Source organism: Hyperoodon ampullatus, assembly GCF_949752795.1.
Source record: "Hyperoodon ampullatus genome assembly, chromosome: 11".
Taxonomy (NCBI): domain Eukaryota; kingdom Metazoa; phylum Chordata; class Mammalia; order Artiodactyla; family Ziphiidae; genus Hyperoodon; species Hyperoodon ampullatus.
In genome coordinates, this window is record NC_136924.1 from 33,857,659 (window position 1) to 33,875,146 (window position 17,488).

Below are 17,488 nucleotides of genomic sequence, written 5' to 3' on the forward strand. Positions count from 1 at the left end.
TGAGATTGATGGGAAGCTTGGCAGTGTGGCCCAAAGGCTGAATTGAGCAGGGAGTTGTGAATGTTGGCCAATTCTAGAGGGGAGTCTTCCAGGGGCCCCGGGGTGTAGGGCTGGCCTTCTCTTAGGTCTGTGTTACTCAGGTCTCCTCTACATGCCCTCTCCTTTCTCTTGAGCCCCAAGGAGAGCTGTACAATGACTAAGCTTCCTGCCCTGCATCTTAGACAATGTCTTGTCCCCAGAGACCCTACCTCCTGGAGCTCATGAAGAAGCCCTGGTTTGTGTCAGGACTGGGGTTGTGACATCTGGGACCCTCCCTGGTCCCCATCACTGTGTGTTGTTATGGCTGTATCTAAGGTGACCTGGTTACCCCTCATAGATCACACTTCTGGCTCTCCAAATGAAAATATTAAAATAACCAGGGCAGTGAATCCCAGCCATTGTAATGAATGAGACCTCCATGCATTTTTTTTTTTTTTTTTTTTTTTTTTTGCAGTACGCGGGCCTCTCACTGTTGTGACCTCTCCCGTTGCGGAGCACGGGCTCCGGATGCGCAGGCTCAGCGGCCATGGCTCACGGGCCCAGCCGCTCCACAGCATGTGGGATCTTCCTGGACCGGGGCACGAACCCATGTCCCCTGCATCGGCAGGCGGACTCTCAACCACTGCGCCACCAGGGAAACCCAATATGACAGTTTTTAAAGTCCAAATGAACTAAATTAAATGTATTTAATGTATTTTGAGAGGAGCAGGGAGTTGTGAATGTTGGCCAATTCTAGAGGGGAGTTTTCCAGGGCCCCCGGGTGTGGGGTTGGCCTTCTCTTAGGTCTGTGTCACTCAGGTCTGCTCTGTGTGCCATCTCTTTTACAGCTTTCCTTCAAATAACTGACCCTGACAGTTTGACCAGAACAGGGCCGGATATTGGTGTGTTAGTTCTTTAGCTGCCTTCAAATGGGGCCTTTCTCTCATGTCAAGGGTCAAATCCTCCTGAGAGATTAGCCTCCTTTAAAGGCTGAATGTTTGTGTCCCCCCAAAATACATATATTGAAACCCTAACCCACAATATGATGGTATTTGGAGGCAGGGCTTTGGGAAGGTAATTAGGTTCAGATGAGGTCATGAGGGTGGGGCTTCCACGGTGGGATTAGTGTCTTTATAACAAAAGAAGAAAGCCCAGAGCTCGCTCTTTGTGGTGTGAGGAGAACACAGTGAGAAAGTGGCCGTCTGCAAGCAGGAAGATTGTTTTCACCAGGAATGGAATCTGCCGACACCTTGATCTTAGACTTTCCAGTCTAAGAAAGTCTAAGAAATAAATGAGAAATAAGTGTCTGTTGTTTAAACCACCCAGTCTGTGGTACTTTGTTACAGCAGCTTGAGCAGACTAAGACACATTCCATCTTGCCTTTCACATTAGAAGAGTCCCAGGGCCCCCTGCTAGACCCTCCCCATTTGTCTCCCAATCCACAGTCCCCTCCAAGGAGCACCCCTGTATAGGGGCCATCTAAGTACAGCGGCAGGGTCATGTCCATTACGGGCTGCACACTTTCACGGGGAAAACTGAAACCCTGGAGTGTCACTGGAATTTTGATGGGGGCTGATTTATTCTAAAACTGAAAACTCAAGGATGTCATGCTCATGGCCTTCAAATATCCGAGGGACTGTTGTGCTAAAAAGGGAAGGGATTCATTCATTGTTGCTGGAGTCAAAGGAAGAAGTGGATTGAAATTCATTGTGGGGAGGAGACTTTTACCAATGAGCACTACCCTGCACGGGCTGGGGCTGCCTAAGGAGGGAGTGATCCCTCTGTCACTGGAGGTGTGCAAATATCAGTAAGGGATATTTAAGAGGAAACTTATGACCTGGGGACTAGGGTTATTCTACTGCCTGGCTTCTAAGCCTCCCATCCCTCAACTGAAATCTGAGAATGTGAGTTCTCAGATTTCGGCTTTAGGATGGTTTTTTTTTTTTTTTTTTTTTTTTTGTTGCTGTACGTGGGCCTCTCACTGTTGTGGCGTCTCCTGTTGCGGAGAACAGGCTCCGGACGCGCAGGCTCAGCGGCCACGGCCCACGGGCCCAGCCGCTCCGCGGCACGTGGGATCCTCCCAGACCGGGGCACGAACGCACGTCCCCTGCATCGGCAGGCGGACTCTCAACCACTGCGCCACCAGGGAAGCCCTAGGATGGTTTTAAATGAGATGTCAGAAGTTGGGAAAGCAATGAAAGAAATCCACCAAAGTGAGGACCAAGCTATAAAAAAAATCTTTATTTCATGTACCAGGATTTTTTTCCTTTTTTTTTTTTCTTTTTTTAGTTTTCAGCTTTTTAAAATTTTTTTTCTGTTAACAGTTTGAAAAAAAAAAGGACCCACCAACAAAATAAAATGGAGGTTGGTTTCTTGAACTGGTTTGAGCTGGACATGAGCAATTGTCCACCCTGGCAAGCGGCGCCTTTGCAGTCCTGAACACAGCTCCTTCCCTCCAGGCCCCCTAGCCCTTTCACCCCACACCTGGTTGGCCTTCTTCAAGGGGACCCAGGCTCCAGGTCTCATGGCTTGGGAAGAAACGCTGATTGCCATCCCAGACACTCTGCCAGAACTCAGAGAACTGGGACCAATTTTCCTCTTTGGACCATGCCCGTGCGTTTGCTGTTTTCTTTCTTTCTCCCTTCTCTCTAGTCCTTGATCCTTTCAGGTTTGGGATCTGATGGGGGCAGTGGGCAAGGTTGAAGTGGGGAGGGAGAGATTGTGATTTCTGCCCAGACTGAGAAATACTGGGTGACCACCACACCTGGCATTGGCCGCCATGGCTCTGTCCTGGGGCTCCCAGGGCCTCCCGTGCACTTCTGGGCTGGCAGACAGATGTTCTGTCTTGTGGCTCAGGCTGGATTTAGGGTCCCAGCTGCTACTGATCTAAGAAAAGAGCTTTCCTTTCCCAGACAAAAGATGGAAAGGGCAGCTGAGAGTGGGCAAGCCCCCAAAACTTTTCCAGCCACTCCCCCCAACTCCCCAGAGCTCAACATAAGAAGCTTCAGGACAGGCCAGTGTTAAGAAAGAGACCAACCAAGCCGTGCTGATGGGGACAGCAGGGGCCCCACCTTCAGCAGAGTGACTGGCAGGCTGGACTGAAATTTGAGCTTGGGAAAGTGATTGGCTTTCTTTCATTCTGAAGTGGCCTTGTTGCTCTGGGAAGAAAGGGGAGCAACATGGGATGCCCCCAAACTTTAGTCCGTGGTCTAAGTTTAACTTTGGGGGTTGGTCCTCATGCTGGGACCAAACTTTGTGAATCTCTGCTCTCCATCCCTCAGCCTTCACCCCTCCCAGCAAACCTTGGAGGACCCTCCTTTTCCCTGACCTCTAAAGACAGTGGGGGAAGCCTGGTGGCTGATCTTCTCCCAAGGAAGTCCCCTCTGCTCTCTGTGACCGGGTTATGGCATTCAAGAAAAGGGACACAAAATCAAGAGTGGCTTTGGGGACTTCTGGTACCTTTCCCTCTCTGAACGGCAGAAGACGTTTGCTCACATGTGTGTATTTTTGCTTTGACATTGGATGTGGGGGCAGAGGGTTGGGAGCACAGTGAGGAGGCATATGGGGTGTGTGTGTTGTGTGTGTTGTGTGTTGTGTGTGTGTGTGATGTGTGTGTGTTGTGTGTGTTTGTGTGTGGGGGGTGTGTGTGTGTGGTGTGTGTGTGGTGTGTGTGTGGTGGGTGTGTGTGGTGTGTGTGGCTGATGTTTTGGGAATGTTCTCAATGTCTGGGGGCTGGATGGCAGCTATTTTGGTCATCCCTTGGCATCTTCCTCTGGGCAGGTGGCAGATCTTAAGAGTCATCGACACCAAGAAGAAGAATGGGCCTTTGGAGTTTCATCTGGGTCAATCCACATGCTTACACAGGGGGAAACTGAGGCCCAGGGAAGCCACACAGCCAGGGATTCCAGAATCCAGAGCTGGATTCTAGACTGGTGCCCTTTCCTTGCATGCGAGCGGTGTGTGTGTGTGTGTGTGCACGCGTGTGCGCACGTGTGCATATGTGACTGTGGTGTGGTGGGAGTGCGCACATAGCATAAAGGCCAATATAGAGCTTTGTCGTCAATGGCTTTGGTGGGCATGAGTCAGTCTTCTCTGAATCCTGCCTCTGGTTGGGGAAGGGGATGGAAGGATATGGACTGAGTGTGTGTCCCCATGAGTGATTCCAGTGCTGGGCTTCGAGGACTGTGCATGCGTGTGTGTGTGTGTGTGTGTGTGTGTGTCTGTGTGAGAGTGGGGTGTGCGATCTCACTTGTGTAGACTGATTCTCTCTCTTTCACTTTAGTAGCACTTTCCTGGAGTAAGGAGGAGATCTTTTCTATCAGCCCCGTGCAGCTCCCTGGGGCCTTTCTCCTCTCCCTCCTGCTTGAAGCCCAGCTCTCATCTCTCACAGCAGCTTGTTTGTTTGTTTCTTAAAATGGATTTGTATATTTGTTTTCTGTTTTCTCTTTACAAGTTCCCTGCTAAATTTTAAGTCCCCCACCCCACCCCATTTTTTGTTTGTTTTCACAGTTTAAAGCTGGAAAAGAATTAAAAGAAAAATACTATCTGATTTTCTTGCAAGTAAATCCACTTATTATATATTTACATTTATTTATAGTCTGTGGTTTTTTTATTTAAAAAAATCACCACTTGTTTTTCCTTTTTCTTTTGTAAAAAGAAACCTTTTTGCAGTGTCATTGTTGGACCCGCTGGGCCCTGAGGGGGCTTCAGTGAGTCCAAGGACCCCCAAAGGGTCTGTGAAACCCCTCCCAAGGGGCTGGGGGCTTCTGAGTCTGGGGGTCCACCATCGCCCCAGGGTCATCGCGTGGCCCTGAGGTGAGGGGTGAGGAGGGAGAGATGCTTTATATCCCCCGGGGGGTGGGCATCTCCTGCCCCCAAGGACAGGAGCTTGGGGCAGTGACCCCAAGAGGCTCACCCTGAGGATTCCGGGGTTTTCCAGGCATCTCTGCAAGCCACCAGCAGCCATCTCCTCTCCTTCCCTTCCCTCAAGGCCTAGGAAGTCATCACAGTGGGTTAAGGACCATTAAGGACTGGGAACCCTGGGGCCGGACAAGCCCCAGGTGCACCCCCCTCCAGGCACCTTTCGGATAGGAGGGACCAGGGACTCTTGGGTCACCTGGAGGCTTACAATTGCCCCATCAGTGCTGGGTGGAGCCAGCTTGCAAGCCACCTAGCGTTCCTAGGGCACTCATGCAGAAGCTCCAGGGACCTGGCAGTGACCGGGAGGCTCACCTGGCCCCGGGGCCCCTGAGTCTCCACCCCCCACCCCCCACTCACCCAGGGAGGCAGAGTCAGCTTGGGGTTAAAGGGAACAGAAAAGTAACTCTTCCGCATGAAAAAAAAGTAACATAAACCCCTGATAAATGCAAAGAACATTTCCCTTCCTTTCTGCTCCTTCTCCTTTTTTTTGCTTTAATATTATCTTGGTTCCCTTGTATGTTTTCATTTAAATTGGTTTTTATTAAACGTTAAAATAATGGTACATGGGAAATCATGCATTTTCTTTTAGATTTATTTTCTATTTTTAATTTTTATCCTCTCTTGCTTTTTTTAAAGTTTGTTTTTCCTTCCCTCGTTTATAGTTTTGCACATTTTCTATTGTTTTGCTTCTTTGTTCCTCTTATATGTTGTTCTTTTTTTTTTAATTTACTTATGTTTTTCTCTTTTTTTGTTGTTTTTTGCTTTTGGAAGGTTTGTCCCCCGTGGATGTTTTCGTTTCCTCCCCCTCCCCCCCACCCCCTGGCCCACCCCGCGGGCCACGCCCCGCTTCCCGGCTCTGCCCGGGACCGCGGCGGCGGCGGCGGCGCCGGCGAGGCCCGCGGGAGCTTCATACGGGGGTGGTCCGGCGGTTGGCTGCGTTGGAGTGGAGAGAGTCTTTGTTCTCTTTCTGGATACAGTTGTGAACTTGGAGGAAGCTGTTATCCCTGTCGGAGTTGTAGGTGGCGGTGGGCGTGGTGGCGGCCTTCAGGGGGTCCCTGCTGAGGGTGTACATGGAGATCTCCGTGGACGGCAGGGTGTTGAAGCCCTTGATGCCCGCGGGGGAGGCGTCCCTGGAGTGAGAGGGCTCGCTGGAGCGGGAGCTGGAGCGGCTGCGGCGCTGGTAGCGGTAGCGGTAACTGGGGATGCGGGTGATGGCGGAGGCCTGGAGGTAGTCCGTGGCGCGGGCCGTGGCCCGCAGCTGTTTGTGCCGGTCGATAAACATGTGCACGGCCAGCACCCCGACCATCTCGGCGATGATGAAGGACAGGGCTCCGAAATAGAAGGACCAGCCGTACGAGTAGCTATTCTTTTTGGAGTCGCTCTTGGAAGGGTCTCCGGCATTGGCAGATATGTACACTATGATGCCAATGATGTTACTCAGACCTGCAGACAGAGGGTGGGCGCGGGGCGGGGAGGGAAGCAGAGGGAAGGATCGTTAGTTTCCAAGGAGGATGCCAGGCCCCGGGCAGGATGAAGGGACGAGGAACAGCTGGAGGGTCTTTCCCTGGTCCAGCGTTTTCATGGAGAACAGATGGGCCGGTCTAGAGGGGTGTTGCAAGCATCACCGTACTATCCTATTATTCCATTTGGAGAGAGCTGCAAAGGGAAGAGCTAATGGAAACAGAGCTATGGGAAGAAGGGAAAGAAGCAAGGGGCATCCTACAGTGTATTGAGTAGTAATAATAATAGTAATAATAATAATATTGTTTATTGAGCATTTACTACCTGCTTGCACTGCTGAGTGCTTTTCAAGGGGTTTGCAGATGAGAAAACAGATTGCAGAGAGGTTAAGTAACTTGCTCAAGGCTGCACAGGGATTTGAAGCTGGTGTAGCAGGGGGTTAAGACTGGCTCCTAGAGCCAGACTGTCTGGATGCAAAGCCTCTGGCAAAGGAACTGTTGTTTGAGTTTCCATATCTGTACTGACGAACCTAGTTGCAGGGCAGGAATAAAGAGGTAGACATAGAGAATGGACTTGAGGACATGGGTTGGGAGGGCGAAGCTGGGGCGAGGTGAGAGTAGCATCGACGTACATACACTACCGAATGTAAAATAGCTGGCTGGTGGGAAGCAGCAGCACAGCACAGGGAAATCGGCTCCGTGCTTTGCGATGACCTAGAGGGGTGGGAGAGGGAGGATGGGAGGGAAGCTCAAGAGGGAGGGGATATGGGGACATGTGTATGCATATGGCTGATTCGCTTTGTTGTGCAATAGAAATTAATGCAGTACTGTGAAGCAATTATACTCCAATAAAGATCTATTAAAAAAAATAATAGGACTTACTTACTCCTGTCGGGTCATGGGGAGGATTAATATATTTGAATACATATGAGTTGATGCATGTGAGTTAATACACATGAAAGCTGTTAAGTCTGCATGTGGTAGGTGCTGCTTAAATGTTAGTCGTTCTTATTAAATGGCTCATACTACAGCCCATGTTCTTTTTCTGGCATCTGAAGCCAATGTGACTTGTCACGTACTGGGCTGAGAAATGTGGTTTTGGGTGCCTGCCTGCTCCCACCTGGGTAGGACAGTGAGAGGAGAGGGCAAGTGAGGATAAGCCTAGTGTCCTGAGAGGATCCTGAGATTGGGGCCTTTTTCCAGGAGGTGGGAGAAAGATGCATCGTTGGGCTAAAGGACATGGTCTGGGGATGGTCCTGGAGGACTCCATGGGGGGCTCGGGCATTGTGTTGGGGTGGGAGCCCCAGCACAGCCTGTCTTCCTTGCGGCTCAGCCTGTTGCAAGGCCCGGAAATTCCTCTCTGCTCTCCCCTCCTCTCTGTGCCAGGTCCTCCCAGCCACTGGGCACCCAACCTCAGCCTTCTCCCCACCGGTGGGCCTGGACTCTGGCCCACCTGGCTCAGCAGCTGTTACCTGCAGACACAAAGAAGATGCCGGCACTCAGGATGATGTTGTGTCGAGTCTTGTAGAACTCGCTGGCTGCGATGCAGAGTCCACCCATGAAGAGCAGAATCACACTCAGGATGGGGAAGATGCTCGAGGCCCTCACAGCCCCTGGAGAACATGGGGGGTGGGGGAGAGAGAATGGCAGGGCTATGAGACAGGGGTTGGGGGGGAGGACACAGGAGGGAGGAGCGAGAGCAGTCCACAGGAGCCGGCTGGGGGTGGGTTATGGACACAGGACCAGAGTGGAGGTTGTTTCGCAATACTAGAGAGGGAGGGAGAGGGAGCAATCCACTGCCTGGCTCACAGCCCTTCAGGGACGCTCCACTTCCTCAAGGATCAAACCCCAGCACTTCATGAGCCCCACAAGGCCCCGTGGGACTTGGTCTCTGCCCATCCCCACATTCCCTCTCATCCAGCCATGGCAAACTTCCCATGACTCATTAACGCACGTTTCTGACTTTTGACATACTGAGCTTTCTTCCTAGAATGTCTTTCCTGTTCTTTTTCACTCAGCAAACTTCTATTCATCCATCAAAACCCAGCTCAAAAGTCCCCTCCCCACCACAAAGCATTTCCTGACTTCCTTAGGCAAAGTTATTAGCTCTCTCCTCTGCACTTTGGGGCACTTGGGGCACATGGAAAGGCAGTGTGTTTTAGTGGTCGGACGCTGGCTTTGGCGTTTATTAGCTGGTTAAGTTTGGGTAAGTCATCTCACCTTTGTGCCTCGATTTCCTCACCTGTAAAATAGGGATGGTGACAGTGCCTGCCTCCTAAGATTGCTGTGAGGATTAAATGAGTTAATTCTGATGATGTACTTAGATAAGTCTCTGAAGGCACATAGTAAACATTTGATAAATGATAGTTATTATAGTAAATATGTGCTTATATATATGTGTGTCCACCATAGGTCATGGGTTCCCATGAGAGCCAGGATGTAGCTGTTTTTTCAGTTCTCTCTCTTCATTCGTTCTGTCCCCACCACCTAGTTCAAAGCCAAAGACACAGTAAGCCTCTGATACAAGCTTGCCTTGTGAATAAACGTGGAGAGGTGGTCCAGGAAGAGGAAGAAGCTGACACATTGCAAAGAAAAAAGAAAAGAAAAAGAAAAACAAAAAGCAAATTAAAAAACCCTTCAGGATAAGTTAAGAAGGAAGGGCTAACAGGCAGGAGAAGAAAATATTTTAATGACTATTTTACTCCTGCGTGTGTGAGGATGAGAATGCAGAGGGGCACGGACGGCTGAGGGCAAAGGGAAGGCGGCAGAGGGTCTACAGTGGGGGGACAGTGTCTGAAAGACGACCCAGAGGGGTGGAGTCCTCTACAAAGTGTGTCTGGAAAGTAAAATATTTTTTTCTATCCAGATTCAAATAGGCAGAGAGTGATCTCAGGGCTCCTGACTCCCTGTCCTGGGAGCTATGGACAGGCAGGAGACAGAGGTGTCTGGAGGCTAGTGTAAGGAAAGGAATGCTTTCTTGACATGTTTGGGTGGCTTGAATGGTAACCTAGGAAGTTGAGTCCTTTTAGACAGAGGGCCCTTTGGCTCGGCCCAGAGGTTGGCTGGGGGTCTATGTTTTGGAGGGGAAGTGCCCCCCCAATGCCCCACCCCTGTTTCTTTTGGTGGCAGTGTGGCCACGAAGGATATGTGAAGAAGAGAATTTTTCTATACAGCACTCGAAGAATTTTTCTAAGAGTTTCAGGCAGTTTGCTGTGCTGTGTGATGTAAAACCCTTCTCTTCTCTCCCACCCTGGATCTTCTTCAGTAAGGCTACACTGCTAGTGATGCTCCTGGATGAGTGGATTGTTTTGAGGGGCCTTGAAGAAGGGTGGAGTTCTGCATCGGGGGGGGACCTTGCTGCCCATATAGAAGCAGTGGTGAGAGGATGGAGGACAACTGTGTTACTCAGCAATCCAGAACCCCTCTCCCACTGCAGGCAAGGACGGTGCTGCCTCCCTCCCAGACCCGAGCGGATGTTCTCTTCCTGCAAGTCATTTCTGAGATGACAAGCTGTATCCCCAACCTGATCCCCCAGCCCACACCCCCCCGCACAGACACGCATGCCCAGACGTGCACACTCATAGCTACCTGGATGCCAATCTTCATAAGCACACAGAGATGGTAAGAACGTATTGAAGACCCAGAGCACAAGAGATAGTATTGGTGAAGCACCCACACCATGCTGGGTCTGATGTACATGTTATAATTTAATCCTTGTAACACCCCTGCAGGGTGTATTTTTTTGCCACAATTTACGGATGAGAAAACTGAGTTTCAGAGAGGTGAAGTAACTTGCTCAAAGCCACCCAGCTAGTAAGTCAGGATTCAAGCCCAGATCAGCCCAACTCTTGGACTACCCTGGACTCTCTCTCTGGGGATTTCAAAGAGCCTGGGAAGCATGCAGGGTCCAGAAATCGGGATTCTGGTCTCAGCTCTGCCACTCACTTGCTGTGTGGCTGAGATAAGTACCTTGCCCTCTCTGGTTTCCCCATGTGTAAAATGGGTGTGGACCGTTAGCCGATTTCTAATGCTTTTGCCCTCTCCACATGGATATGATTTCTGACCAACTGGAAAGGGGGACGACAGCATAAAGAAAGAAAGAGAGACTGGTGTGACTTCCAAGGGGCAGTGGTGACCGCTCAGATGAGCAAGGCAGATGAAGTTCTCTGACCTTCTCCCTCCAAGAAAGCAGGTTCTTCCTGCCCACAGTATGCTGCATTTGGCAGACTGGGACTGCATCCTCAGAGCTCATGCCTCACAGCAGCCCTGGGCCTGACATTTCCAGTTCAGTCTGGTCTGCTGTGGGAGCCTGGGTGTCCCACCTCAGCCTTCCTGCCGGCAGAGAGAGGGAGCACCAGCTGTGGAGGGAGATGAGAAACTGTGTGTGCGTGCGTGCGCATGGGCATGTGTGTGTGTGTGTGTGTGTGTGTGCGTGATAAAGAGCAGGGAGGCTGGAGGGAGAGGTCTGTTGTATTGCAGCCAGCAGAGAGCAATGTGGAGAAAACAGGACCACTTCACAAGGTACCAAAGCAGCTTATGATATGGTGACAAGCAGGCAACACAAACAGAAGCCTCTTCACTCCGGCACAGCCAACCTAGACACTAGCCTCCCTTGGAAGAGGCCTCTTTGCCCAGAAAAAAGGTGACGGGGGAAGCCGGTAAACAGTGCCAAGCCTAGGAAGGCCGAAGTCCGCAGGACCCAGATTCAGGCTGGCAGGAAGCTGGTTTGGAGCAGGCAGGGACCCCTACACTGAAACAATCTCTCAAAAGAGGTCTTTCTGGCTGGGCAATGTCACAGACAGAGTGGGGATTTTGGAGTTAAGTCACACCTAACTTCAGATCCTGGCTTTGTCACTTACTAACTGTGTGACCTTGGTCAAGAAATTAACACAACGTTGTAAATCAACTATACTTCAATAAAATTGAAAAAAAAAAGAATCTGCATTTTAACAAGATCCTGGTAACAAGACTTGTATGTGTCTGAAAGTTTGAGAAGCACTATTGTAAGGGTTAAATTGGATAAGATCTGTATTGTTTCTGATGCTAGGCGGGCAGTAAAAGGTAGCAATTTTTATTTCTTTTTTTTTTTTTTTTTAAGAAGATGTTGGGGGTAGGAGTTTATTAATTAATTAATTTATTTTTGCTGTGTTGCGTCTTCGTTTCTGTGCGAGAGCTTTCTCTAGTTGTGGCAAGCGGGGGCCACTCTTCATCGCGGTGCGCGGGCCTCTCACTATCGCGGCCTCTCCCATTGTGGAGCACAGGCTCCAGACGCGCAGGCTCAGTAGTTGTGGCTCACGGGCCTAGTCGCTCCGCGGCATGTGGAATCCTCCCAGACCAGGGCTCGAACCTGTGTCCCCTGCATTAGCAGGCAGACTCTCAACCACTGCACCACCAGGGAAGCCCTTTTTGTTATTTCTAATGTCCTTTCCCCTTCATGCCAGACACATGAATTGTCCTGACTTCCCACTAAGGCTGGGGTGGTCTTACCACTAAAATCTATCGTGAAGGGCAGAAAATCTCTCATTTATTCAATGCACAAGTATTTATTGATCTCCTATGAGTAAGCATATTAACACCTACTGACATTTCTGGGGCTCTTCCTATGTGCCAGGCCCTGTGCTAAGTACCTTCCGTGGATGAACCCACTTAAACCTCCTACCAACCCCATGAGCCATGGGCCTTGGCTTAAAGGAGATTACAGATACCTAAAGCAGGCACTGGTAAACTTTTTCTGTAAAGGGACACATCGTCAATGTTTCTGGCTTTGCTGGCCATATGGTCTCTGTTGCAATTACTCAACTCTGCCCTTGTAGTCTGAGAACAACCATGGGCAATATGTGAACAAATGAGTGTGGATGTGTTCCAATAAAGCTTTATTTATAGAAACAGTTGGTAGGCCAAATTTAGCCTAACCGTTGCAATTTGGCCACCCCAGGCGGAGAGCATAATACACTGTACTGGGGAAAAGCTGTGTGGTTCAGAGCGGGGAGATGCTTTGCTCTTGACTGAGTGGCCATCACCGTGCCTTGTTCCAGGCTGGGCACAGAAGGCATAGGGGAGCAAAACCAGGCCTGGTCCATGCCGTTATAGGGCTTTCATTCTCATGAGGGACATACAGCACAGATGAACATGTAATTACCAACCAGGATGAAGTGCTGAGGAAGAAAGGTACCCATACGGCACTGTGAAGGCAAGGGACAGGCTAATGTCACCTGTAGATGGCTGATGTTGCCTGAGGGATCAGAGTATGGTGGGACTGTGTACGTATATGAACCCACTGCTTTCATTTACAACTCCATGAAGTAAGTGCTGTAATTACCCCCATCACACACAGGCTAAAACTGAGGCTCAGAGAGGTTAAGCCTTCACTCAAGGCCACCCAGAGAGGAAATGGAGGAGCTGGGTTGTGAACCCAGGGATTCTGAGTCCAGGCTCTGCGTGCCTAACCACTGCACCCCCTGGCTCTCAGAGCATCCTCTGAACTCACATGGGCAACAGGGAGGGTTTCCCTGAGAGGGTGATGTTGGTGCTGAGATGGATGGATAAGAGAAGCTAATTGGGCAGAGTAGAGGCAGGGTGTTCTAGGGAGGATGTGGCATGAGCAAGGGCTGGAGGAATCATGGCTCATCTGGGGACGTGAAAGGGCTGGTCACAAAGAGTCAGTGTGGGGCCTTGGGGAGCTCTAAGGAAGATGAGGCAGGCTGGGGCCAGGCCACACAGGAACTCACGGGCCGTCTTTAAAGAATCCGCCTGCCAATGCAGGAGACACGGGTTTGAGCCATGGTCCAGGAAGCAACTAAGCCTGTGCCCCACAACTACTGAGCCTGCACTCTAGAGCCCGCGAGCCACAATTACTAAGCCCACGTGCCACAACTACTGAAGCCCGCATGCCTAGAGCCCGTGCTCCGCAACAAGAGAAGCCACCGCAGTGAGAAGCCCGCGCACTGCAACAAAGAGTAGCCCCCGCTCGCTGCAACTAGAGAAAAGCCCGCACACAGCAACGAAGACCCAGGGCAGCCATAAACAAACAAACAAACAAACAAATAAATAAATTTATAAAGGCCTTAAAGCCGACAGGGCTGTCATGATCTGATGTGCATTTTAATAAGCAAATGAATATGTCAATCCCAATCTCTCAATTTATCCACCTTCCGTACCCCCTAGAAACCACAAGCTTGTTCTCTACATCTGTAACTCTATTTCTGTTTTGTAGGTAAGTTCATTTGTACCCTTTTTTTAGATTCCACACATAAGCGATGTCATATGATGTTTGTCTTTCTCTGACTTGCTTCACTCAGTATTAGAATAGATAACTAATAAGGACCTACTGTATAGAACAGGGAACTCTACTCAATACTCTGTAATGGCCTATATGGGAAAAGGATCTGAAAAAGAGTGGATATATGCATGTATATAACAGATTCACTTTGCTGTACATCTGACACTAACACAACGTTGTAAATCAACTATACTCCAAGAAAATTTAAAAAAATAAACAAAGCAAATGAATTAAGAAGGGGTCCAGGGTAGCTACAGGGCACCAGGAGTAGGTGCTGCTGACCAGGCGATGGTGGTACTTGGACCAGGGTGGGTACAAAGAGTGTGGGCAGAGGTGGCTGGATTTGAGGGATGTTTAGGAGGTGAAGTAAAACGTGGTGATGAGTGGATATGGGTGCAGAAGAGGGTGGCGTTGAGGATAACTTCTGGGTCTCAGGTTTGCTGGCTGGCTGGATACAACCACTTATGCAACTGGGAGAGGATCAAGCCTAAGCGGGGAGGGGAGGGAAATCAAGGTTTGGTTTGGGGCACGTGGAGTCTGAGGTGTTTTGGGGACACACACGTGGAGTGTGGAGGGACAGTCGAATGTGTAAGATTGGGAAGTGGAGGTGCACTCTGGGCTGAAGCTGTAAACAGGGGCGTCACAGACACAGGTGAGCACAGCAGAGCTTGAGCTTGGAAGAGTACAAGGGTTCACCTTGAGGCTTGGGGAGCCCCAGTGTTTAGTGACTGGCTCGGGAAGACCTTGGGCCAATCTCATGGTGTCCCGGGGCCTTCACTTCCTTGTCTGTAAAATGGGGCTGAAAATTGGAACTCTGTCTAACTTACAGGGTGACAGTGGTTAACTAGGAAGAAGAATGTGGAAGCTTTTGAAAATACAGAGCCTTGGTAAACTATGAACAATTTATTGTTTTCTATGCTGGTGACAGAAATGAAGAGTGTCATAAGTACCCAGGAGGGAATGACATCTTGCCTTTTGGAGGGGGCGGTCTCAGCCATAACCTCGCTCACCCTCTTTTTGGCCAAATTCTGTAGACAAACCATCTCGTGATCCAGTGCCCTGTGGGCCTGGCACCTATGGTGTCCTGCTGTGGTGGACACAGCTGGAGGACAGGCAGACAGCTGCACATGGGGGCTCCACTTCCTCACTCAGTCTGGCGGGGGTGGAGAGGTGGTCCCCGGGGGTGGGGAGAGGTGGGCAGACCTCTTCCTGGGGCCCACTCTTTGCCTGGCCCATCCTGGGGCCTGAGTGTGGGCTTTCCCTTCTTTGGGTCTCAGGTCTGGCTCAGATGAGGTTGGACCAGATGACGCCTAAGGTTGCATCCATCCCTGGTGGTCCTGTGCCCCCCAGACCTCTGCTTAGGGACCACTCAGCCAGGCTGGCCAGGTGCTGGTCATGCCTTTGATCAAAATAGTTGCCATGATCAGGTAAACAGAAGGCAGGCTCCTTATTATCTGGGCGTATTTAACTTTATGCCTGTTATTCCATTTGGAATTCGATCCATTCTAATGGGATAGAATCGCAGATGTGCTGGGGTTGGGAGGAGCTTCTAGGCTCTAGGACATCTCTCGCCCTCTCTTCCTGAATGCTGTGAAAAGGGATAGACTGCCGTAAATGCATGCGAGAGTGAGTGTGAGAAAGTGTGAGTGTGAGAGAGAGAGTGATGGGAGAGAGAGGAGGAGAGGAGGGGAAAGGCAGGGGGAGGGAGAGAGGGAGGGAGGCAGAGCCGTCCTGAGTGGTGGTTAGGAGCGTGGGCTCCTGGTGTGGACTGCTTAGGGTCCCATCCTGGTCCCCCCACTGGCTGTGTGGCCTCTGTGCCTCTCCTTTCTCATCTGTATAATGGAGACACCAACAATACCCACCTCCTAGGGTTGTTGTGAGATGAATGAAGATAACCTATAAAGTGTCAGGCCAGGCACACACATAGTCAAGTGTCCCATGAACGTTTGTGATATCTACTGACATAGGAAAGGGATTTTGGAGTCCAGCAAGCTTCCTCTGGGAGCACCACCTGTGCAGGTGCTGGATGCTTTCCCACTTCCTGTGGTCTCTGGGGTGGGTGATCAGCTGCACGAGCTCAGGAGAGACGGCCTGAGTGCATCTCACTTGCTGCGCTGCCCGCCACCCCCCTGAGCCTCCGTGATCTCCTCTGCTGCAGGGCAACCATCAGCACACCCAGCTCCCAGGGCAGCAATGAGGGCTGTTGAGTCAATGCATCTGAGGCTATTAGAACAGTGCCTGGTACCCACCGGCAACAGGAGATGTTAGTTCTCACACAGCAGAGCGTATTATTGCTGCTTCTCATGGGCCTGGGGTTACCTCCACTGATGTTTCCTAAAGTGCAGGTCGTGGAGTCAGCGTGGTGGTAGCTGCATCCAGCACTTAAATAAATGAACCAGGACAGAAGAGAAACTGTCTCAGTGGGCGGAGGGCGCGAAGGGGAGGCGCCGTTCGAGAAGCGTTCGCTCTGGTTGCGTGGATGTGAGTTAGTACGATTTATAGCTTAGATGTTCCCTGACTGCAGGATGTGGTCACACCCACTGTGGTGATCTCTGGAGGGAATGTCCCTCACGACAGGTTTGCTGGAAGGGGCTTCAGGTCCGGGGCAGAGGACAGGAGCACGCAGCCTGGAAAACCATCACAGAGGCAGATGGCATCCCAGAAAGTGTGCTGGGCTGGGGTAAGTCACTTTCCCTCTCTGGGTCTCGGTTTTTTTCCTCATCTGTAAAGTGGGAGGATGGGGCTGGGTGACCCTCGGGGCGTGTCTATCTCCAGCATTTCCGGAGCTGCAAGGATGTCTCCTTGAACTTCTAAACTCTAGTGGGAAGGAGGGGGTGGTGGACTTCCCTCAGTGCTCCCCCGGGGCAGCTGGGGAGCCCTAACAAAGCATCTCCCTAACCCTTGTCTCAGTGTATCCTCAGAGCCCCCTGGGGGACTGGTATTCATCGAGGCTCAGAGAAGTTGAGTAACTGATCCAAGACCACAGAGCAGAGCTCGCCTTGGATTCAGGACCTTTCACTCCAAGTCCCAAGCTCAGACCTTGACTCCTGGCATCCCTCTCACTTCCCACCTAGGAACCCGCTGTGTGCCTGGTGGGACTGGCAGAGGGGAGTGGAGAAGGGGGAACAGGGAGGAGGGGGGGTTCTCCGAGGCTGGGAAGGGTGGCTTTGGCTCAGCTCGAGACCCTCCATCCGCCTCAGTCCTCATTCTGGGGAGAGGGTGAACGTTCCAGGCGGCTCTAGCGAGGGTGGTTCCTCATTCATTCACTCAGCAAGCATCTCCCGGGCCTGACTGGGGGCAGGCCCTGTGCTGGCCGGGGTGGGAGCAGACCCCCTATTTGCAGCTACCCGCTGCAGTGTCCTCAAGCTGTTCACCATCCAGTGGGAAAGAAGAGTCCGTAACAGAAATCGTGACGTGCAGGCTGGAAAACAGAGCGGTCACCCCCCTGCGACCCAGCCTTCTCGACATTCCCAGCCTCAGAGAAGGGCAACACTGTCCACTGTCTCCCAGCCAGGATGCCTAGGTGTCCTCTTGAGTCCTCTTTCTCTCACCTCCCCCATGCAGGCTGTCAGTAACACCTGCCGGCCTCAGAACCGGCCCCCTTCTCATCTACCTCCCCGACTTCCGCCCTGGCCTGAGCACCTGTGTCTCCAGCCTGGATTCTGGCCGTCACCTCCTACTGGTCTCTCTGTTTCTGCTGGGACCCCGTAGTCAGTTCTACAGCAGAAGCAGAGCGGTGCTGTCAGCGTGGATGTCAGTCCTCGCCTCTCTGCTCAGAACCTTTTCGTGCCCCAGTCTCAGAGTAAAGCTG

General features: G+C 51.2%; 1 protein-coding gene across 1 annotated transcript in view; it reads right to left on the bottom strand.

The window, feature by feature from the left end:
- Positions 1–5,845: 5,845 nt before the first annotated feature.
- The window catches only part of CACNG2 (calcium voltage-gated channel auxiliary subunit gamma 2), a gene marked incomplete at both ends in the record, with an annotated part of 116,727 nt that continues 105,084 nt past the window's right edge, over positions 5,846–17,488 (bottom strand). The window contains 2 exons of the mRNA XM_079714783.1: positions 5,846–6,381; positions 7,871–8,011. Coding sequence (XP_079570909.1) covers positions 5,846–6,381; positions 7,871–8,011 — 677 coding nt within the window. The remainder of the gene's footprint in view (positions 6,382–7,870; positions 8,012–17,488) is intronic.